Below are 23,816 nucleotides of genomic sequence, written 5' to 3' on the forward strand. Positions count from 1 at the left end.
TTATTCAGAATAAAGTTGAGGGGGGATAAATATATGCGCAGTCGCGATGCATTCGAGGACGGAGGGGAACTAATTTCCACGGGAGGACACATTTTAACAGAACACCCAAACACTGTCATCAAACATGGCGTCCCTTGACAGAGTAAAAGTGTTAGTGCTGGGAGATTCTGGTAAGTCGACGTCTTTTTCCCAAGTTGAATGTTTTTTTATGTATCGTAGTCCCAATAATTTAAAAAATATTCATTTAATGTGACGTTAAAACTGCATACGTGCCGTAACTGCTCGTTATAAATGCATAATAGAGGAAAAGTAGCAGTCGTTCGGTGGGGATTTGACCCTCTTCTGTTTGTTGTGGTGAGCTTTTTGCTAACTGTTAGCTTGTTTTTATCGAAAGCTGTCGTCCACATTAGGGAAGTTCCGATTTTCTTCATGTGTATTTATTTTTTATTTACATTTCTAATGTGTCTATTATGACTGTAAGTCGTTGAACCTTTTATACAATTGGCATAAATGTTGTAAAATTTAAATTCAAATGAGCTGTGACTTTTCCAAGCAGTCATTGAAAATGTCTCTGTGCTTCTTTTATTTCTACTTTTCATTTGTAGGTGTTGGCAAGTCTTCTCTGGTCCATTTGTTGTGTCAAAACCAAGTTTTAGGAAATCCATCTTGGACAGTCGGCTGTTCGGTGGACGTTCGGGTAAATACGATCAATTATTATAACTTTATTTACAATAGGTTTGTTTGAGATCACCCAGCGCCTCGCCTGCATCGTTGGCGAGACCAGGAGCGAGCGGGGAAAGGCGCCTGAGATGAAGGCGAATGGCGAGATAGTTTGAGAAGAAGTAGTTGTGATCTGTGCTATGTCTTTTATATTATTTTTAACATCTGTCAGAACAAAACAGATAAGAAATAGTCACTGGATGAGTTTCATGTAAACTGTCCCAAATAGACAAATAAAATTGAAATTAAAGTTAATTTTAAAGGCAACAATAACACATATAATCACAGATTATTTGAAATCTTTATTTTTTCATCAGTGATTCACTACCTTCCAGAAAGAGTAAAAAATAAACAGATTTCCTTCATTTAGTGCCAGTTACTCCTGATCAGTTTCATGAGACTGACTTGACACAGTTTCCCACAATGCATTGTTTTATAGTCCTCAAGGCGGCTTGCAGTATTTTCTGGCTGCGCTGGGTTAGGAAGGCGCCCTGAATCCGCCCTTTTCTCGCGATACTTCATGACGACGCACATGTGATGTCGGTGGAAGAAATTAACCAGCAGTTCAGTTCCAGTTCTCAGAACGACAAATCTGAACGCTGTTTAGCACAATTTTACATAAATAATAAAAGGTAGCCTTAACAATTTCAACGGAAAAATGTACAATATTTATTTCATGAAAATCCTGCTGAACTGTATTTTCATTTCCTGTCTTAGATCGTTCACAAATCTAAATACAAATTTGAATAATCCTTCAATATTTGAGGTTCTATTGAAAACCGTTCATTTGAGCAGATATTATTCTATCCTATTTCACTTGATGTTATTCTCACGAGTTTTAAGTGCGATCAGCACAAAAACGGATGGAAATTCATGTTGGCCACATGTAACAGGAGCAGCTAAGATGCACATCGCTGCATGTTGGGGTTTTAACTGCACCCAAGGCTTCATTTAGTTGTTTTGGTAAGAGGTATTTGTCGTTATTCGGGGTATTTTAAGGGGTAATTGTAAAAATAGGAATGCTTTTAATAGGAATATTTTGTTTTAACGGTCACAAATGATTTTTTCTTTGTTTAACTATATTCCTATATTTATTCAACCTCAGATCCATGACTATAAAGAGGGAACTCCAGAGGAGAAGACCTTCTACATTGAGCTGTGGGACGTCGGCGGATCCGTTGGAAGTGCCAGCAGCGTCAAAAGCACCAGAGCAGTCTTCTACAACTCAGTCAATGGTGACGGGAAATTTCTATCATTATTTTAAACCAAGTTGAAATGATAAAAAATGAGTTTGTTGATATTATGGATCTCTGTAGGAATTATATTGGTGCATGATCTGACGAATAAGAAGTCCTCGCAGAACCTGTACCGCTGGTCGCTGGAAGCTTTGAACAAGGACTCGTCTCCAACGGGGGTCATCGTGTCGAACGGGTGCGGCGCAGAAACACTTCAGCTCTCTCCTCTGGGGTCAAACTGACCATCCCACTGTTTGAACTGACCCTGTGGCTGTAGGGACTACGACCGAGAGCAGTTTGCCGAGAACCCGGTGCCTCTGCTGCTGATCGGAACCAAGTTTGACCAGATTCCAGAGAGCAAGCGGAGCGAAGTTCTGACCCGGACGGCTTTTCTGTCCGAAGATTTCAATGCGGAAGAGATCAATCTGGTAGGAACTGGGTTTTTTTGTCTGTTTAGATCACATGTGTCAAAGTCAAGGCCCGGGGGCCGGATCCGGCCCTCCAGGTAATTCTAACCGGCCCTCCAGATCATTTTATTGTTACTAATGACCGATGTTATCTTGAGCTCATTTCTAACTTGTATAATTTTGACAAAGTATATTTTTATTTTCATTTCTTTTTTAATACATTTTTGCCAACATGCCAAAGCCCATTAATAGGCAAATTGAATGTACCTACTAAAATCACAAGTTCTGTATATATATTATTATTTCAAGGTCTCACAAACTTTAGATGTATGTTTAAAGACGAGATTTAATGAGGACAGATTAAAGCATTATGACAAATAAGAAAATATTCCACATTTAACTGTTAGAACACGAACAGATTTAACATGGAATAATGAAACAGCTTGTCATGTCGTTCTCTGTGACTTAACAGGAACGAGGAGTTAATCCTGTCCGTCATTATGTTAATAATTCATGTTTTAAAAAAAAAAAAAAAAAAAATAATAATAACTCATGTTTAAAGTGCTGCTGTATTTACAAAACATCATTTTTTTAAAGAAAAACTTAAACCTTGGATGTTTTTAAGCTGCAAAATAGCAAAGCAGACTTTGATGACATCTAGTGGCAATACGAGAAATGCAGTTTTAGATTTTCAGGATGTTATTTGTAGGACTGGGTATTGATAATAATTTTATTCCGGTTTTTAAAATGATTGTATCAACCCAGCCATAGTTATTTGCTCGTATTTAAATGAAAACCTCAAAAACTGAAGTAAATTCTTGTTGGCCACAAGTTAAATGTGGCAAAGATGCAGATTGCTGCTCATATTTTAAGTGCATTCAAGATTAAATGTGTTTAGTGGTCGCCCGTATTAACCTAACTATAACTCTGACCTTAACCATAATGTATTTTTTATGAAAGTCACAATTAAAACGTAATTTTCTACATACTTTTTTTTTCCAGAAAATTAAGTGTTAATTGTCACTTTCTTCATTAAAAAATACTTTTTTGTCCCTTTGCTTTTGATTCGAAAGCTACTTCTAAAGCTTCTTTCTCCAAAAACGTCTTCGTTCATGATGTGATTTCCTTCTAGGACTGCACCAACCCCAGGTATCTTGCTGCAGGAACCTCGAATGCTGTGAAACTCAGCAGGTTCTTCGATAAGGTGAGCGTCTCTGTGTTTGTTCTCCCACATCTGACTGCCGTCTTTAGATCTCCGATCTCCATCCATCCATCCATCTTCTTGACCGCTTTGTCCCTTTCGGGGTCGCGGGGGTGCCGGAGCCTATCCCGGCTACTGAAGGGTGAAGGCGGGGTTCACCCTGGACAGGTCGCCAGTCTGTCGCAGGGCCTCAATCACACACACAGCCACTCTCACATCCACACCTAGGGGCAATTTAGAGTCACCAATTAACCTATGAAGCATGTTTTTGGACGGTGGGAGGAAGCCGGAGTCCCCGGTGAAAACCCACGCATGCACGGGGAGAACATGCAAACTCCACACAGAAAGGTCCCAGCCGGGATTCGAACCGGGGCCTTCTCGCTGTGAGGCAAGAGCGCTAACCACTGCGCCACTGTGCAGCCCATCTCCGATCTCTCCTGTCACAAACTAATCCTGAAAGAAGCTGAATCCTGATCTAAATTATTGTTTTTCAGTCATCAAAACATAATCCTGAACTTATTTGTTCTTAAGATAACAAACCTGTGATGAACTGCAACAAATACTGCAATTTATTTACAGGGTTCCTGCAGGGTCTTAAAGGGTAACCAAACAGGGAGGTTAGAGGCTGACTCCGCCCACAGCCAAAATTAAAAGATCCAGTCAGAGGGGCGGGGCTGGAGAACAGGACTGTTATCATTACTGGAGCTGCAGATCCTGATGTGGGACTTCAGTGGTTTGACCAATCACCAAATTCAACTGTAATTCCTCGTTTCAGCCTCTAGGGGGCAGCAGACAGAAGGTTTTTGACTGTATTTTCAAGAACTACACAAGTTGATTTTAATTTGTAAAAAAAAAAGCTGATATAAGGTTTGGTTACTCTTTAAAAATTGTTAAAACTTGAATTTTTGAATTTGGAAATAACACCTTAAAAGCGTTTAGAATTATTATATCTGAGCCTTAAAAATGGTGCTATTTGAAATGTCTGTTTCACATTTATTGAGCACACTTGAAACAAACTTTAAAACCATAACTTTTTAACATAATTACCTGTGATGATGCTACTGTGAATGCTGTAAGCTGAATTTGGTCACTGAAGAAGCTGGTGCTGATAGCTGAAGATGCTGAAATTGATAGCTAAGAATGCTGAAGCTGAAAAGACTGAAAAAATAACTTAGGTTAGCCAAAACAGCTAGCTTGAAGCTAAAAAAAAGCTTAGCTAAACTTTAAAATAGCCTAAAAATCTTAATAAATGACAAAATAGTCCAAAAAGCTAAAAATGCTTTTAAAAGCTAGCATGTAGCCAAAATATGACCTAACTCCAAAAAGCCAAATAAATGGAAGAAAAAGCCTAAATTAGCCAAAAAGCTAGCATGTAGCTTAAATATTAGTTAAACTCCAAAAAGCCGAAAAAAAGCCTAAATTAGCTTAAACAGCTAGTATGTAGCTGAAATATTAGCTAAACTCCAAAACAGCCTAAAAAATCTTAGTAAATGCTAAAATAGTCCAAAAATCTAACAGAATGACAATTTAAAAAAACTTTAAAACGAACTTTTTAACAAGTTAACATCGGGTCATTAATAACAATAAAATAAAATTATCTGGAGGGCCGGATAGAATTACCTGGAGGGCCGGATCCGGCCCCCGGGCCTTGACTTAACATGACTCACCTGTTTGTTTTGTTGGGGATCAGAAGTTTCTTTTAAAATGATCAAAGTTCCGTCTTTTCTGTGTCTGGAATTCTTGGCAGGTCATAGAGAAGAGATATTTCACCAGAGATCCAAGTCCGGTGAGAGCTTCATTTTAGGCTTGAAGATGAGACAAACTTTCTAAACTTTCATGGCGATAAATGTCATCTTCTTTGTTTTCGTTGCAGATGGCGGCTTTCACCGACAGAAAGAGGTTCAACTTTAAGAGTCTGCACTACGACTGAAGAGCTGTGAGACTGAACATAAACCCTCCACCCACAGAACTTATGAAAGGAATTAAAGATCATTTCTGAAATGAAGAGGAACTTTTCTTGAAAGTGAAAACGATCATATTTTACATTGACATAAAGGAGAGCTCTCCTTCAACATTCCACTATTTCTTCATGACTTCTCTAATCCAGGAGAGGAAGAAGTTTATCTTGATGAAGACGTGCGGAAACTCTGGATTATCGCAGTCGTTTTCCTTGGTGAAAGCAGTCAGACCCACAGGTCTGCCGTTGCAGATCAGCGGTCCACCAGAATCCCCCTAAACATATTTGACATTAGACGGAAAAGCAGAATAAAAATGTGAAATGTGCTTGCATTACCTGGCAGATTCCTCCCTGCTTTTTGCTGAACTTGGTGCAGATCATTTGCTTGGAATTAAAATACTGCTGCCAAATCCTTTTGCACTCGGACTCTTTCTGAATCATCTCTGTGGTTTCCTTCAGAACCGCAGACGACGGTTTTTTTACTCCAGTTCGGCCCCAACCAGCAACCGTACATCTCGTGTAGGGGGGAACGTTCTCATCTCTGCTCGACAGCTCCATGCCTTTGACATATTGGTTGAGTTTGGCTTTGGGTTCCAGCTGGAAGAGACAACAACTAGAATCAGAGAAATCCTCTTCTGATCTGTCTGGGACTTGTAATGGAGGAGAAAAAATACATATTTTTAAGCTAATTGTGTGAATGCTTCAGTGCTTGTGAAGGATTTTTTTCTCTGTTTTTTTATGATAATGTGGAATTTATCCAATATTTTAGCATTATGCTAGCTGTTTTGACAAAATTATTTTATTTTTTGGGCTAACTTTTTATTTTAGGTAATATTTTACCGTTATGCTAGCTCTTTAGCTAACATTACGGAAATATTCTGTTTTTAGGATGATTTGGAGTTTAGCAAATATCTTAGCAATATTCTGGCTGCTTTGGCAAAATTAAACATTTTTTGTTTTTGTTTTTTAGGCTAGTTTTGCGTTTAGTTAATATTTAATCATCCTGCTAGCTGTTATGGCTAATTAAGACAATTTCCAGTTTTTTAGGCCAATGTTGAATTTAGCTAATATTTTAATAATATGCTATCTGGTTTGGCAAAATAAGGAACTTTTTTGTTCTTTTTTGGGTAATTTGGCACTTAGCTGGCATTTTAGCTTTTAGCTTTAGGCTTCATCATTTTCTGCTGTCAGTTCTAGCATCTTCTGCAGCCACATTCAGCTTACAGCATTCACACTAGCATTATTGCAGGTGATCCATATATCTAGTTTACCTTCATTAACATGATGTCATTTTCATATCCTCCTGAAAAATGTTCATGTTGAAAAAACGTCTTTATTTTGAATCGCTGCTGAGTCTTCTCTCTCTTGGAGATGTTGTGCGCTCCCAGGACCACCGTCATTGGCTGATTATCTCTGAAAAGTACAATTCAAGATCCGTCTGTTTTTAAACAACCTTAAATGAACACAGAGAAAAGTTATTTTATAAAGTAAAGTTTTGCAGAAACTTGGAGGATTTTAGGTGACAGATAGAACAATGTGTCAGCTCACTTTTTGCAGTGAGCTGCAGTCAGAACGTAGTCGTCCCGGATGAGGATCCCGCCGCAGACATGCTGTCCGTGAATCTGCAGGGACGCCATGTACGGTCGGGAGTGCGGCTTTGCAACCCTGCCGCCTACGATGCCGCTCTCTGAAGCCCCAACCAGTGGAAGGTTCTCTGGAAATGTGTGGAGAAAAAGCAAATAATCTCTAAAATAGTGACATGTAAAGAAAAGGTTGTTGTCTTGATCTCACCAGTAACAGAGAGCAGCAGAAGCAGGTTAAGAACGCTGCAGTCTTGCATCTTGGTGGTTGGAGGACAGGAAGAATCAACCAGCTCTGACTCTGATCCCCCCTCAACCTTTTGTAGTCAGCGGAAACCTTTGTGGGCAGACGTCAGACATGTTCATGCACATTCTTTTCTCAGGCTGGTTTTTATTTTTGTTCAGAACCGATTTAAGAACAAAAAAATCCACTAATCTCTTATGAATGTTAGCAGACATTTTTCTATTTTTAAATACATTTGCTACCAGAAATGTTGGAGGTGATTCATAGCAGACCTCTGAGGAGAAAAGAGATGTGTCATACAGCAAAGACAAACTCACAACAATAATGTATATAAAGGAAGGATCGCCGGTTTAAGATCAAAAGTTATTTAATATACATTTATTTAATGTATTTTATTGCTGACTTATGAGTGAGTAAAAATATCTACTTCACTTTTTTTTTACATCTTTGGATTTGGTTGTAGAAAGACATTTATTCTCAGATGATCACATGACGGGTTGAAAAATGAGTAGATCATAAAGTTTAAAGTAAATTAGCTCAAAAGTAACCAAACAGGACGAAGCTGAACGTTTGGAGGCACATTCCTTGGCTAAACAACTCCCAAACATTTCTGGAGTTTGAAAGAGAATAGTTTGGTTGGAGATTATAAAACAGTCTTGATTTTTTTTGTTTGTTTGTTTTTTTTAAATCCAAACCAAAATGTTGTCACCTGTCATCTCCCTCTGAACCACATGCGGTTCTTTCATTGTTGACTGCTTTCATTTGGGCATTAACAACAATAAAAGAAAATGATCTGGAGGGCCGGATCCGGCCCCCGGGCCTTGACTTTGACTCATATGGTTTAGGGAAACACTTCTGACAGCCCAGATTTGTTCCTTTATTCTTAAAATAGGAATTCTTGGTGGGACAGTTTTCCTTTCCCTGGTGGGAGATTTTTATTTTTAAGAATGTTTCACTCAATTCTAGAGATGTCAGCAGTCCAGACAATCCTTAGCAAGAAGTGACTGAAAACAAACGTCAAAAACATGAAATAAAAATGTACATATGATTCTGTCGGTACAGTGTCTGACTGAGCTCTCTTCTAACTGAATTTATAAATAAAATGCTGAAACAAACGGTGTTCCGAATTATTATGCAAACTGTGTTTAAGTGTCAAAAAGAATGTAGCCATGAGGGTCCCAAGCCCGGATAAATACAGAGGGCTGTGTCAAGAGGGGCGTCCCACCTAAAGTACATGACAAACCAAATGTGCGGATCAGACCTATGATACCGGATCGGTCGAGGCCCAGGTTAGCAACAACCACCATCGGTGCTCTTCCCCGACAGGCGCCGGTGGAAACTGGACTATTATTGGTCAAAGAAAGATTGGACGAAGGCGGGCTTGTAGAGACTAAGAGTTTGAATGTTGGAACTACGAACTGGAAATCTGCTTTTGACACAATAGATCACAGCATTTGAATGGAAAGTCTTCACAATTATATCTTGTGGTGTTCCTCAAGGCTCTGTACTTGGTACTATTTTATTTATTTTATAAATGATTCCTCTTGGAGACTTATAAATCAATTAAGCCACATTTCAGTAAGTTTTTCTGTTCTTTCCCAGACAATGATTATAACAATCTACAAAATCTGTTGAATTGTTTGACCAACATTTAAACCTGTCTGTGTAATATTAATTAACTCTTAAACACCCAGAAAACGGATAAATCAGAAACAGCTCAGTTTTCTGAGCTCCTCTGTCTCTTCTGGCTTCAGCTCAGATGAATTACCGACGTTGGGTGACGGAATTCACAATTAATTCACGCTAGCCAAACTTCAACAACTATCATTTTGATCATTAAGAAGCTCCTTCCTTCTAATAAACACAAATCTCTGTTTGTTTTTATCATGATTACCACAGAAATGAGAGTATTCTGGCATTTTTTTATTTAAAAAACAGAAAGGCAAGTAGCTACAAAAATAACCAAACATTACAAAGACCAAATTGTGTGTTGGATGTGTGTGAGGGGGAGGATTAGATGAATCAGGTGATCTGGACAATTAAGGAAAATCTACAAACAAAAGAAAGACAGAAAACCTTCTACTGCGATGACAGAAAATGATAAAACAGAATAAAAACACAAAACGAAAGTAAGCATCAGAATTACATCCTCAGCCTTAACAAATAGACAAACGACACAAAACTACATTCTTACAAAGTCTGTCTGTGAATATGAGTGTAAATCCTGATTCTCATGAAGCATTTTTCTTTGTGCTGCAAGTTCAGCTTTTCTGTGGTTTGTGGTCGTTGTGAAAGTTTTGACTTTGCACACGTTTACTCTCCGTGTGTGACTCTGACCTGAAACAAGTCTGTGAAATGTGGGCAATCCATTTCTCCTCCACACTCAAAATGTACCATACAACAATGAAATATTCAGGTTCTTAATGTTTTCACTATGGAGACAGTCAAAGACACTTTGAACCTGCAATACTTTTACCATCCACTAGATGGCACAAGGGACAGACCTTGTAATCGGAAGCTCCTGGGATCGAATCCCACTTGGAGCCCATGGCGTTTTTTTTTGTTTTTTTAACCCAAAACTGTTCAATACAGATGCACAAAACATTTTATTGAGCTGCATCTTTGGAGAGCTCAGTAGTGCTGTTCTTATACAGTAGCATTCTTTAATTATAATTTAGAAGAATTGCAATAAAAAAATGTCCGTAATGTTACTTTTAGTGAAAATGTCATTGTTTAATTCTCAATCGTCAGACGCTCATGTCTTTGTTCCAGTTAATGAGGATTTTTTTTGTGTAAAATCTCACTCTGACCTACTTCTGAATTGTTTTCAAAGCTTTTCCAGAGTTCTTCCAGTGATGATAATAATGCTGTTTTTAGCCAAAATAAAAAAATCTGTTGTTTACTATAGGATATAGTTTCTGCAGAGCGGCAGAAGTTAATCTGAGTTGTTGTTCAGAATGGATGCAGAGAGCTTGGGTCACTTGGTTTACTTTTGATGCCTAAAATACACTTTTTTTTTTCTTTACTCATGATTGAAAAATATTTGAATAAAAAATACTTTGAGATAATTTTTTTCAATTTTTGTCCCCCATTATCAAATAAATGCCACAAGAAGATGTTAAAATCATAAAAAACACAATTTTTATCAGATTGGGTCTCTAGGGTGCAAAATGGAAAGCAGACGTTGGTGACACATAACACTAAAAATACATTTTAACATTTGAATTAAAAAAATACAATTCTCCTTCTTGTCTCTCTACTTTCAATTTGAAAGCTACTTCTAAAGTCTCGTTCTACACAAAAGTCTGTTCGCGATGTGACTTCTCCAAGCACTAGCTGCACCAACAACAGGTATTTTGCTGCAAGCACTTCAAATGCTGTGAAACTCTTGGATAAGGTGAGAGTGCGCAGGAGGTCTCTGCAATCTCAGAGAGGAGTTTTTCTGTTTGTTTTGTTTGGGATCAGACGTTTCTTCTTAAATAAGATCTTTTGCTTTAGCTCTGTATTAAGAGATCTGTCTGAAAACTCTTGTCTTTTACACTATCTATAAACCAGAGAACAAAATTGAATTCTTGTGTTTGTCAAATCAAGAATAATCTTAAACTAATTTACGCATAATGTCATATTTAAAACTTCCTGTTTTGTATTTTTTGATGTATTTTGATAGACTTTTTTGTTGAAAGTTGCTGAGTTTCTTCTGTTTTGGAAGGACCACCGTCAGCGGTTGACCATCTGAATTCTATTTGAGGAGCCTAAATCCTCAAGCATCATTGGGAAGCTACTGGGGAAAAATGTTTATTAATAAAGTTTGTGGATTTTGAATGGTGAGCTCTCAAAAGTGACTTTTCCCTTTTTCTCTGAGGTTTTTCACTGGAATATTGTAAAAATGGAATGTATTAATCGTTAAGTTGAACAAAATGATAGAACATACAACATGAAGGCATTTTAAATTCAGTTGCTAAGGAAATTCAAAAATTCACTTTCACCGAGTCTTCTGAAAAGGACATAGATCTGTTCGTCACCACGAGGCAAACAAAAAATATAATGGTTGCTATGGAGATAAAACCAACAGAAAGCCGTCATTTAGAGAAACATGTATTTTCAAATGAGGGGGAGGGCTGTGAGGAGCAGCTGCTTAACCCGTGGGGGAGGGGAGCTCCTGCCGGACATTCAATGTGCTTGCGAGTTTAGTTTATTTTTTTAGATATACTCAAACTCTTCCTAAATAATCACATTTCTTCCTATTTTCAACAGGTTTTGATCATTTATTGCTTCATAATCCATCCTTTACTGTTTCAAATGTAAACGAGATGGAAGAAGGACTCATTTCTAAAGTCTTAGATTACAGTAAAACATTTCTATTTGTTGTAATAAAGGATTGTAAGGCATTTACAATGGATTTTAATCTCATATTTTACTTGTTGCTTTCTTAAGAACTTTTGTGTTAAAACAGACAAACTGTGGAAACTAAGAATACAAAAATTTTTTGGCACATTTCATTGTTTTTGTTACACTTTGGACGTAAGTCTCGTACAGAAACGTCACTCTGCATCTCTTTATTCCTTCATAACTGTCTGGATCCAGGGGAGAAATGAGCTAATCTTCATGAAGACGTGTGGAAACTTTGGATTATGGCAGTTTTCTTCTTGGGTGAAAGCAGTCAGACCCAGAAGTTTGTTGTTGCAGATCAGTGGTCCACCAGAATCCCCCTAAAAACAGTCAGTCAACTGCAGTCAAAACCATTAGTTACACGTCATTTACAAAAACATTTGATTACCTGGCATATTCCTCCCGACTTCTTGGTAAACTTGGTGCAAATCATTTGCGTAGGATTAAAATATTCTCTCCAAATGTATTTGCACTCTCCTTTGAACTGCGTTTCCTCGCTGGCTTCCTTCAGAACATTTGATATCCGTTTATCCACGCCAGTGTGGCCCCAACCAGCAACCTCACACCTGATGTTGGCCAGCGTTTCCTTGTTTTTCTTCGGCAGGTTGATGGTTTCCACATATTTGTTGAGTTGGGCTTTGGTTTTCAGCTGTGACAGACAACAGATGAAACGATTGACTTCCTGTGTGACTTCCTGTTAAGTTTGTAATTAAACTCAAGTAAGTACGGCTGCTCTAGTCTAGGAAAAACAATAAATGTATGACTAAAATAATCAAATCATGGCGCATACTCTTAATTGAATTTAAGTTTTCGTTCTTACCTTGAGCAGCATGACGTCATTTTCTTGTCCGCCCGTAAAATTGTCATGTTTTCTGTAATTCTTTACTGTCAAACGTTGCTGAGACTTCTCTTTTTTGGAGAGGTCGTGCGCTCCCAGGACCACCGTCAAAGGTTGACTATCCCTGAAAAATGACAAGTTTCAATTGATCTATATATTAAAGCATGTTATCACTTTAAAATGATGCAAAGTTGGTTAAAGTTAAAAGACATTTCACATAAACTTTGCTGATTTTAGCTGATAAATGACAGAGTTTTGATGAAATAATGTGTCGGCTCACTTTTTGCAATGAGCTGCAGTCAGAACATAGTCGTCCCGGATGAGGATCCCGCCGCAGATATGGTGTCCGTGAATCTGCAGGGACGCCATGTACGGTCGGGAGTGCGGCTTTGCAACCCTGCCGCCTACGATGCCGCTCTCTGAAGCCCCAACCAGTGGAAGGTTCTCTGGAAATGTGTGGAGAAAAAGCAAATCTTTAAAAAATGAGATTTAAAATGAAGGATATGGCTGTTGTCTTGATCTCACCTGCAACAGAGAGCAGCAGAAGCAGGTAAAGAATTCTGCAGTCTTGCATCTTGGTGGTTGGAGGACAGGAAGAATCAATCTGCTCTGACTTTAACCTTTTGTAGTAGTCAGGCTTGAACCAGCGGAAACCTCTGTGGGCAGATGTCTGACATGTTCATGTATGGATTAAAGTCACCACACGCTTCTCAGGGTGTTCTTTTCACTTTAAGAAGAAGTGATCTTTGCACATAATTAGCCGAGGTGAAGGTTAGGAATAAAATATGTGCGGTCAGGGGAGGCGAGAGAGACTGTGCCTCACCTGCAGAATATACACAAATTAAATCAGATACATATACGTTCTCATTATTACAAATAATTTCAAGAGTTTCTTGATCAACTTCACGAGAAATGGGCAGGTGAGGCAGCGGCAGGCCACGCCTCTCCTCGGCCACACACCGACTAAAGCTGCAGCTGATGCATTCTGGACCGTTTCAGTCTAATATCAGAAAAGACGCTTTATTTTTAATTACTTCATTTTTCTATTTAACTGTCTGATTACATTGGTGCCAGTTTGTGACTCAGTCTTTTTATCCACAAAAATGAAAAGTTACAGTAAATCAAAGAACATAAACACTGGAGTTTTGGTGTTAAAGGGTTAATTAAAAATGATTGGACATAAAGTAGATAAAATGGGAAACAAAAGAAAAAGCCAGAAACATTTGAGGTTATGATTTGTTACAAAATTTGAGGATTTTACAAAAATCTCTTCTTGATTTACAACTTAGAAGGGAAAAAAGAAAAAGGTAAAAACAATAAAAAACTGTTTAAGTTTCATACATTGACAAAGATAAAACAATAGTCGGTGTATTTCAAGACAATAATCTGTCTGTTTGGGCTCCAATTTTACTGTACATTTAATCTAGTAACTTACAATTTTCTAAGAATGCAAAAACATCACTGTAATCATACCTAATGGCCTTTTTAAAAAACTGATGGGATTTTAAATGAACTCAAACTATTCACAGATGATCAAATTCCTTCAGATTTTCAACAGAGTTTGATCATTTTAGAATATGGAGGAAATCTTTTACTGCTTTATAGTTAAACCTTAACTTTTCCAAACAGCCAAAGTTGGGAAGAACTCGTTTCATTTAGAATAAAACGTGACTTTTTGTTGTAAACAAGTATCACACTAATGCAGAAGACTGCTGGGGAATAAATTATGTTTACTGGTTTGGTGGAATTAAAAGAAAAAACATTTGAAGAGACATCAGGGTCTTCCTGAGTGAGGACATCATCATCATCATCATCATCATCATCAGTGATGGAAGGAACCTCCAGAACAGAAGGTTACACAGGAGCTCTTCCGCTCTAACAGAATTCTAATCAGCATCCAGTCTGACAGGCAAAGTCCAAACCCAAAAATGCAAACAAACGGGTCAGAGAGTTCATAAATCACGTGACAGGTTGGAGGGAAGTCCACCAATAATGTAAACTCTGGCAGCAGGTGAAGAACGAGAGAATCTTAGGTAGAAGGACACACAGGTGAAACGACTGAAGCAATCAGCAGAAACAGAGAGTAGATCATTACCGATGGATTTCAGCTCATATTTGCCTTGTTTGTATACGGACCCACTCAGATGAAAATGTTGTTTTTGGTGTTTTTAACATGTTCTTGTGGCATTTTTCTGACAATAGAGGACATTTATAAAGAACATTAAAACTGTATTTCTGAGTTTTTCTTTATTAAAATCATAAATCAGGAGCTGACAAAAAAATAAAAAAGTTCGTAGCTTATCTGTGACGCTGAAGATACGCTGGGCGGGGCCACAAGCTCTCAGCTCCGCCCCATTCTGATGCATCCACTTGCAGACTAATAGATCCATGAACGTCTCTGTTTTCCTGGTCTGAGCTGGAATCTGGATCAGATCTGTGTGGATGGATAGCTCTCATGTTGTTCAACGTTTTTGTTGCTCCACTAATGTTAGGTGGGGGTGTGACGGGGTGTAAGATAACGAGAGCATAGCCAAAGGGATGATGGGAAATGAGGGCAGGCTTACACTTTGACAAACTTCCTGCCTAAAACTCAACAGGTGAATTTGTAACTATAACGACGTCCTACAAAACCACAGAGTTTTAGATCAAAACTGCATAATCATCGTTAAAGACCACCAGGAACACTTAGTTCAAAATGGTGTTTGATCTTTGCATTAATGGCCGTGAGTCTTAAATACGTCCAATAAATAAATACATACAAATACCTCAGATCCTCTGACTTACTTCAGAAATGAAAAAAGATAATATTGGTATCTTTATTTTTAAACAAAAGGCTCAAGAAAAAAGTAAAGAATCATTGATATTTCTATTTTAAATCAGAATTTCCTGAAAGCAGGAGAGGAAAATGGTTATAATGGAGAAACTTTGATTATTTCAGTTTCTCCCTTTGATGAAAGCCGTTTCCTTCTTGAGATGACCGTTGTCACTTCACATAATTTCAGGTCAGAGTGCACACACAGAGAGAGGACGTGGGCCAAACTCAGAACTTTCACATTTCCAGCCAAACCACAAACCACTGAAAAAACTGAGCCTCACTAAGACAGATGTGAACCCTAACCATCCAGCCCACCACCAGTTTAGGGTTTTAAGTCTCAACCAGGGGTCTGCAACCTGCAGCTCTGAGCCACTTGTGGCTCCTTTACCTCTCCATAGTGGCTCTCTGGCTGAAGAAAAATAAAGTCATCTTCTTTTTTTCAAGTAAACTCAGAAAGTTTCTCACAAGTTTGGTGTAACAGATAAAATCACAAAAAACACAGTCATGTTTGATTATAAACTGCATTAAATCATCCAGTTTAAATCATAGTTATAACAGTTTTAAAGTCGACTTTTATATTTTCTCTCTGTTGTGAGAGGCTGATAACTAAAAAAAAAAAAACCTCTAAAAAACCTGTTTTAAGATGAGTCAAAGTCAAATATTTTCATTTGTTTTGACATTTTGTAGAAATGTTCAATTGAAAAAACAAACTCAGCCTCTTTGGTCCATAAAGAACAGTTGGAGTTTATAATAAAGTTTGATATATATATTTTTTAATCATAAAAACGTTATTTTCTTGTCTCCAAGCAGTAGACTTTAATGACCACAGGGGGGCGGTAGAGGGCCCTTTTCCTGAAAAACTGATGAACATTTCTACAACAGTCAGAGCAAATGACAGTTTTCTCCAGATAGGAGGAGGTGGTTCAGCCTGAACATCTCTGACATCTGCACACAAGAGTTTCAGTTCTGGAGCAGACGATAAAACGTGTTGGTGGGACGGTGTAAACCAGACGGTGTTTCCCTCCTGCTGCCATGATTTTTCACACATTAGTCTGAAAGTTTTGGTGCCACATTGTGTTCTTAGTTCTCTAAATCCCTCCTATGTATCATAAAGTCTTGCTTTTCTGTTGCTGTTCACACCTCGCTCTGAACACGGGGCACTTCCTTCCGTTTCCCCTCATTTGAACTGTTTTCTCTCTAAAACCTCGAACTTTGTCGCTGCATAAAAAGACTTTTAGTGAACCTGGAACAGTGACTGAAAGCAAACTCTGCTGAAAACATGAAATAGACAAACATGTATAGATCAGTTTGTTCGGACATTTCTCCATCTGAATGAGATCTATTGAATATTCCAATCAAATGCTGAAATATTTCTATGTGTTTCTGATTTTTTGCACAACACAATTAAAGTTTTTGATTGGTTTAGACCACGGGTCTGCAACCTTTAACAGTAAAAGAGCCATTTGGGCTTGTTTTCTACTCATCAAAACCTGGTAGGAGCCGCTAAGTCTAATTTACTGCTGTGCATTCATCACAATATATTTTTTAATAACAAATGTCAACTGAAAATGGTGATGCAATTTACTTTAATTGCTGAAGGGATTTGCAGAAAATGTAATAACTATTAGCAAATGTTAAATTTGCAAAAAGACTGGAAATTTAGTCAAACAACTATGAAAGAGCGCTAAAGTTAAACTAAATTTCTGAAAAATTTGTGCTAAAATTACTTTAATAATCCCTAATAGGCTACAAACTAATTTTGCTTAAATATGAACTAAGTTCCATATTTGCTCAAGAAAAAAAAAAATTAGTAGAGGCCAAATTAGCCAAAAAAGCTAGCTTTTTGCTTTAATACTAGCTAAACTCCAAAATAGCCTAAAATTACCCAGTAAACTAAATTGGTCAAAAATGTTAGCCTGTTGCTAAACTAGAAGCTAAATTCCAGATTAACCTAAAAAACCTAGTAGATAACAAATTAGCCAAAAACGTTAGCATGTTGCTGAAATATTAGCGACATTCCAAATTAGCATAAAAAGCCTTATAAGATGCCGGATTAGCCATAAAAGCTACCGCGTTGCCTAAATATTGGCTAAATTCCAATATAGCCTAAAATTCTGCCAAAACCTGATGCCAAAATAGAAGCAAAACTCTAAACTAGCCCATAAAAACCTCAGTAGATAACAAATTAGCCAAACACATTAGCATGTTGCTAAAATATTAGCTAAACTCAGATTTTTTAAAATTCCTATAAAAGATGAAAACATAGCCCTTGAATATATTTAAAGGGTTGTTCATAATCTACTTAAAATTATGAAATTGTAAACTTAACTGGTCTAAATTAAATATGCTAATTTAGTAACCCTTACTTGAAAAAAAGAAGATGACTTTATTTTTCTTCAGCCAGAGAGCCACTATGGAGAGGTAAAGGAGCCACAAGTGGCTCAGAGCTGCAGGTTGCAGACCCCTGGTTGAGACTTAAACCCTAAACTGGTGGTGGGCTGGATGGTTAGGGTTCACATCTGTCTTAGTGAGGCTCAGTTTTTTCAGTGGTTTGTGGTTTGGCTGGAAATGTGAAAGTTCTGAGTTTGGCCCACGTTCTCTCTGTGTGTGTGCACTCTGACCTGAAATTATGTGAAGTGACAACGGTCATCTCAAGAAGGAAACGGAAATGTCCCACAAGTTAAATATTCATGTTTTAAAAAGCTTCTTATTGTCCCGTGGCCTCGGCGTTGGAGTTCTACAGTGAGCATGAAACTCTCCACATCCACTGATGTCAACATTTTCCTACAACTTTTCAATGGATGAAAGAGTTTCACTTGATCAGATATAAGGTCTATTTTAGGCATTTGTTTCAGAAATACAAAACTAAAAACACAAAATCTTGTTGGAGTAAATGGCACCTGATCAAAATGAATTTTGGGCATCCTGAATCGTCCCCCTACCTAAAATATGATGACATCACTGCAAGAGAAACCATAAAAACAATTAATGAAGCAAAAATCTCTTATGAGACTCAAAAAATGAAAAATAACAGTTCACAATCTATTAATGAAACCCAAACACACATGTCGTTGATATCACGAGGAAGAACTTCACTTAAGCGTGTTTGAGATGACCGAAGCGGACGCCGCGTTGCGCATATCACCTGCAGCGCGGTGCATGCTGGTTAGTTTCTTCCTTAGTTTCTTCCACCGTGATCACATGTTTGCTGTCTTGAAGTATCGCGGGAAAAGGGCGGGTTCTAGGCATAGACTGTATATAAAATTACAGTCTTCTTCTTCTTCTTCTTCTTCGAATGCCTTTCCGGCAGGCTATACACCAACGAGTGCAATGCTGCCACCCTCAGATTAAAAAAAAAAAAAAAAAAACTAGATCAAATTCTGAAAAACAGTCCAGTCTGACGAAGAAAGTGAAGGACAGCACACCTTACAGCTATATTCTGAACACATAATGGTATAATGCATTGAAATGAAAATGTAGAGATTCCTAAATTACTGAGTCGCATAAATAACACCCGCCTTTCAGCATCATATTTGCTGCAACTAAAAACCACATGAGGCACCGTTTCCCGCTCCCCACATATACAAAGGCCACTGTCATGCCTATGAACTGTAAATAAACAAGCAGCTAGACCACAATGACCCAATTTTAACCTGGTAACTACCACCTCCTCTTTACGACCTGAAAAAGGCACCTGCAGAGGGCTCTTCTTTATAGAAGTCTGACATGAGTAATACAGTCTGCCTCTCTGTTCCTTGTCCCATTCTACTTGCCAAAGTTTGTTAATATATTCTGTACATATGCTGCGACACTCCTGTTTACCTAAGGTAACAACCACATCCACCTTTACCTTCAGAAGAGACTCTTTTGCTAGTCTGTCAGCAACTTCATTCCCATTTACCCCAGCATGTCCCGGAACCCAGAGAAATGAAACATTACAACCCAAACTCTCCACCTCAGAAAGACTCAGTAAAATCTCATACAGTAAATCTGGACGCGACTCAGATTCTCTGTGACGTATCGCCAGCAGAGCAGATAATGAATCAGAACAAATTAGTACACGGTCAGGAGTATGTTCCTTCACCCAGCGCAATGCCCACAAAATTGCTAGCATTTCTACCGAGAACACAGACAATCTATCTGTTACACGCACACTGAGACCTTCCTGCATCCCATTCACAAACACTCCAAAGCCTGTTCTTTGGGATCCAGTCTCTTTCGAGCCATCAGTAAAAATTTGCACAACGTCCACTTGGCTCTGCAGAAAAGATTCAATCCGTTTACGAATCAAGTCTTTATCTAGTCCAATTAGTTCCACATCAACCACCGGTTCAGGCAGGCGCCACAAAGGTATTACTGGCCACACCATGCCAATCACAGAATCCTTTGTCAACTGCATCTCTCTCAAATAGTTAGCCACATGTGTAAAATTACAGTCTATGGTTCTAGGCGCCTTCCTAAGCCAGAAAATAGGTACTGTGTTGGCTGCAAGCCGTCTAGAGGACTACAAAACAATGCATTGTGGGAAACTGTGTCCTGATTGTTCTTGTAGTTTGTTTCTTGTAGACGTGATGCTGATCAGTAACAACTGGCGCTGCACGAAGGAAATCTGTGTATTTTTTACTCTTTCTGGAAGGTAGTGAATCACTGATGAAAAAATAAACAAGATTTAAAATCATCTCTGGTTGTATGTAATAGCTAATAGTTGAAAATGGTAAAGCTAATAGCTGAAAAAAGCTGAAGCTAACAGCAAACTAAAAATATTAGCAAAATGCCAAATTATTCTGAAAAAAAAAAACTTTGGTTAGCCAAAACAGAAACATCGGAAATATTAGCAAAACTCCAAAATAGCCTAAAAATCTTATTTAATGCCAAAATAATCCAAAAAGCTAACAGAATGTCAATTTTTAAAACTTTAAAACTGTTACTTTTTAACATAATTCTGAATAATTAAAAGACAGGAATATTATTCCAGAATAAATCAACTTAAACCTTAAATAACTTTAATATTTTACTCTCCATAAACATATATTTTGTCAAAATTATACAAGTTAGAAATAAATGCAAGATAACATCGGGTCATTAATAAAATAAAATGATCTGGAGGGCCGGATAGAATTACCTTGACTTTGGCACGTGTGCTACAGCTAGCATTTTTTTTTTTTTTAATCTAAATTATCATTTTTAATCTTTTAAATGTAGTAGTTTCTCCTCGTGTTCCTGAGTATAAATCGTGCTAACGAAGTTATTCTGAGGAAGAATTTTGTACTGATATAGTTGAAGACCAGCACTGCCATTGTTTAATTTAAAAAAACAAGACTTTAAAAAGACAAATTTAGAAGCCAAGAACTGCACAGAGATGCCAAAAGTTTTTATTTAAAGAGGCTCTTCAGGCTTTACGTCCTCCTCAAGGTTTATATTTAACCATCATGTAAAGAAACTTTATTCATCATTTCTCTTTTCCTTCATGACTTCCTTAATCCAGGGAAGATAGAAGTTTATCTTGGTGAAAACATGTGGAAACTTTGGATTATTGCAGTCCTTGTCTTTGGTGAAAGAAGTTAGACCCAGAGGTTTGGTGTTGCAGATCAGTGGTCCACCAGAATCCCCCTAAAAAACAAACAAAATCACCTTTGAAACTCCAGCCTTCATCAACAGAAAACGGGACTTTTCATTTGATACCTGACACACTCCTCCGGTCTTCTTGCTGAACTTGGTGCAGATCATTTCCTCAGAATGAAAATGTTCCTTCCAGACGCCGACGCACTCTGCTTTGAACTGCGTGACCTCGGTGGCTTCCTTCAGAACGTTTGAAGTCATTCCATCCACTGCAGTTTGGCCCCAGCCAGCGACGGCACATTTAATGTTGGCCCGAATGTCCCCGTTTTTCTTCGACAGTCCGATGGGTTTGACGTATTTGTTGAGTTTGGCTTTGGTTTCCAGCTGTGAAAGAAAACAGATTGAACTGGAAATCAGAGAAGCTGTTATTTTGCTTGTTTCTGATGAAACTTCCTGCGTGACTTCCTGTTAAGTTCACACTATTCTGACAAAGTAAAGCAGCTCTTATTTTGAAACCTGACAAAAATGAATAATTGAGCTGGACTAGTTCTCACCTTGATTAACATGATGTCATTTGTTATTCCTCCTGCATAACAGGGATGCTGACTGTACTTCTGAGCTCTGATATGCTGCTGAGTTTTCTCCTTTTTGGAAATGTCATGCGCTCCGAGAACCACCGTCATCGGCTGGCGATCACTGAAAAATAACATCTGTTAATTAGTTTGTAGTTTATTAGATTTTACTGACGATTAGTACCGATGATAATTTCCAGAAATTATTTTCAATTCGTCATTTGAATTCAATTTTGAGCTGACACATTTAGACAGAAATGCTTAGAAATACATTAAAAATCTACTTTATGTTTTCAATATATTTACATTAATCTGATACATCAGTGAAATAATGAGATTGTTAATAGCATACAGTGTTACATGGATTTTCAAAAGGAGAAACTTTAACAAAAATCCTTGTAAACATTGTTCTGCCTCTCCCGGAGGGCGTTTCAATTTAGCCACTAGGTGGCGATCGCGGTGTAGCATTACACCTTATTCCAGAAGAAGAAGAAAGTATGAGCAAAAATGTTAATGGTTACTTAAAAAATATTTCCTGAAAAGCGTTTAGAAAATTTATGTGTTGGAATTAGCAGTTCTAAGGGAAATTCCATTAAATGTTAGCATCAAGCTAGCAGACTTTAGCCTTAGGTGCTAAATCGATTTGTATTTTTATGAATCGATTATAGATCTATTAATCCATTACATTTATTCAGCTACATGCTTTGTCTAACCTAAGTTTTTTTTTTTGTTTTTTAGGCTAATTTGGCATTTAGCTAATATTTTAACTGGCTATCAGCTTCAGTGTTTTTAGCTATCAATTTCAGCATTTTCAGCAGCCAAATTCAGCTTACAGCATTCACACTAGCATTATAGCAGGTAATGCTGTATATCTAGTTCATTATTATGTAAAAGGTTACGGTTATTAAGTCTTAAAAATGTAGTTTTAGAGTGTTCAATAAATCTTTATCCTGTTCGGCCCGCGACCTAAGGTGTGTTTTGGATTTTGGCCCCTCTGCTCTAAATCATTTATTGATTTCCCATTAAATAAGTGAGAGTTTGTTCAAACTTTATTAAGCAGTGGAAGACACTTACTCTCTGCAGTGTGCTGCTGTCAGGACGTAGTCGTCCCGAATGAGGATCCCGCCACAGGAATGCCGTCCCTGAAACTGCAGGGACGCCATGTACGGCCTGGAATGCGGCTTTGAGACTTTCCCGCCCACGATGCCGCTCTCTGAAGCCCCTTTCCACAGAAACAAAAATTCCCCGTTTATAACCAACTTTTCTGTCTGTTTTGGGTTTATTTTAGTTAATGTCCTGTAAAAGTCGAGTGTCTTGATCTTACCGGCGGTGGAGACCATCAGGACGACGCAGAGGAAGCTCCATGCAGCCATCATCATCATCATGATGGTCGCTCAGACTCAGAATTTCCCCTCCGCCACCTTTTATACTCTCAACTCTCGTGGGGCAGATGTTTGAGACGCAGCTCCAGAGGTGGGACAACGCAGAGATCCCCCCGACCTTTGCTTCTTAAAACCTTCAACTTCACCGATGAAGGACGGTTAATAGAGCCTGTAGGAGGTGGAATTTATTTTTTAGTGGTTTTTTTTCTGGTTGAAGGTTGATACATTTTTGGAAAGTGAAGTTTGGCAGCATGTTTTAAAGAGCGCACAAACCTTTTTCACACCTTTGCTCACACCACAGAACCACACGACGCTCTCTGCCACACATTTGCAAACATTATGAAGTTCAGTTGAAAGGGGAATTCAGATTTTTTCCAAAAGCTTAATGCAAGAAAAAGAGCTCTCACTGGGTGTTAATCTGTTTATACCACCAGGGGGCGCTCTAAGACAACACCTTCCACAAGAAACGAATATATGCACCATTTATTTTATAAAATAGGTCACAAAAATTCACCGTTTTGCCTTTAAAAGAGGGAAATGTTAAGCAAATATTAGAGATAATATGTAGAAAAATAATTTAATAAAACTTAAATAGTGAATGCCACTGGACCTAATGTAGGTACATCGAATTTCATGAGGGTTTTGGTAGACAACTGCTTATGTAAATGTGAATGTACTTGTGTCTATATGTCCTTCATATTTATGTAAAAGATTATTTTAATCTAATGGTCGAGCTGCCATCCAATGACCAGTCAATGTCCGTGCTGGAGTTCAACGTCCCTGATTGATGGAAACCTGGATAAAAGTGAGAGAAATGTGAAGACTAGAACTTTCTTCCATCACCTTTGGCCTTTATCTGCTGCTGTTATCTATTAGAAAGTTCTTACTTTTACAGTCCAGCTCCACCTTCAGTTTTC

General features: G+C 37.9%; 4 protein-coding genes across 5 annotated transcripts; 1 reads left to right on the top strand and 3 right to left on the bottom strand.

Annotated features, from left to right (window-relative positions):
- Positions 1-20: 20 nt before the first annotated feature.
- Positions 21-5,846, top strand: rabl3 (RAB, member of RAS oncogene family-like 3). Its single transcript, XM_024286989.2, has 8 exons — positions 21-170; positions 606-697; positions 1,826-1,955; positions 2,037-2,151; positions 2,233-2,383; positions 3,495-3,566; positions 5,311-5,349; positions 5,437-5,846. Exons 1-8 carry the CDS (start codon positions 125-127, stop codon positions 5,491-5,493), a joined length of 702 nt encoding a protein of 233 aa, XP_024142757.1. The 5' UTR covers positions 21-124; the 3' UTR covers positions 5,494-5,846.
- On the bottom strand, positions 5,780-7,672 carry LOC112155175 (granzyme G). Its single transcript, XM_036209664.1, has 4 exons — positions 7,312-7,672; positions 7,069-7,234; positions 6,792-6,933; positions 5,780-6,117 (listed from the first exon to the last, which is right to left on the bottom strand). Exons 1-4 carry the CDS (start codon positions 7,358-7,360, stop codon positions 5,812-5,814), a joined length of 663 nt encoding a protein of 220 aa, XP_036065557.1. The 5' UTR covers positions 7,361-7,672; the 3' UTR covers positions 5,780-5,811.
- Positions 7,673-11,729: 4,057 nt separating this feature from the next.
- Positions 11,730-18,661, bottom strand: LOC112155393 (granzyme B). 2 transcript variants are annotated; one of them, XM_024286986.2, is made up of 6 exons: positions 18,532-18,661; positions 13,097-13,227; positions 12,852-13,017; positions 12,554-12,695; positions 12,122-12,382; positions 11,730-12,053 (listed from the first exon to the last, which is right to left on the bottom strand). In XM_024286986.2, the coding sequence occupies exons 1-6, from the start codon at positions 18,633-18,635 to the stop codon at positions 11,901-11,903; spliced, it is 957 nt and encodes a 318-aa protein (XP_024142754.1). In that variant the 5' UTR covers positions 18,636-18,661; the 3' UTR covers positions 11,730-11,900. The 2 variants fall into 2 exon arrangements, with proteins under 2 accessions (XP_024142754.1, XP_024142755.1); XM_024286987.2 differs by lacking the exon at positions 18,532-18,661 and adding an exon at positions 14,667-15,257.
- Positions 18,662-20,539: 1,878 nt separating this feature from the next.
- LOC112155394 (granzyme B) lies at positions 20,540-23,343 on the bottom strand. Its single transcript, XM_024286988.2, has 5 exons — positions 22,842-23,343; positions 22,592-22,739; positions 21,500-21,641; positions 21,069-21,329; positions 20,540-20,996 (listed from the first exon to the last, which is right to left on the bottom strand). The coding sequence occupies exons 1-5, from the start codon at positions 22,900-22,902 to the stop codon at positions 20,829-20,831; spliced, it is 780 nt and encodes a 259-aa protein (XP_024142756.1). The 5' UTR covers positions 22,903-23,343; the 3' UTR covers positions 20,540-20,828.
- Between the last annotated feature and the right edge of the window lie 473 nt (positions 23,344-23,816).

This window comes from Oryzias melastigma, linkage group LG21 (assembly GCF_002922805.2).
Source record: "Oryzias melastigma strain HK-1 linkage group LG21, ASM292280v2, whole genome shotgun sequence".
Taxonomy (NCBI): Eukaryota; Metazoa; Chordata; class Actinopteri; order Beloniformes; family Adrianichthyidae; genus Oryzias; species Oryzias melastigma.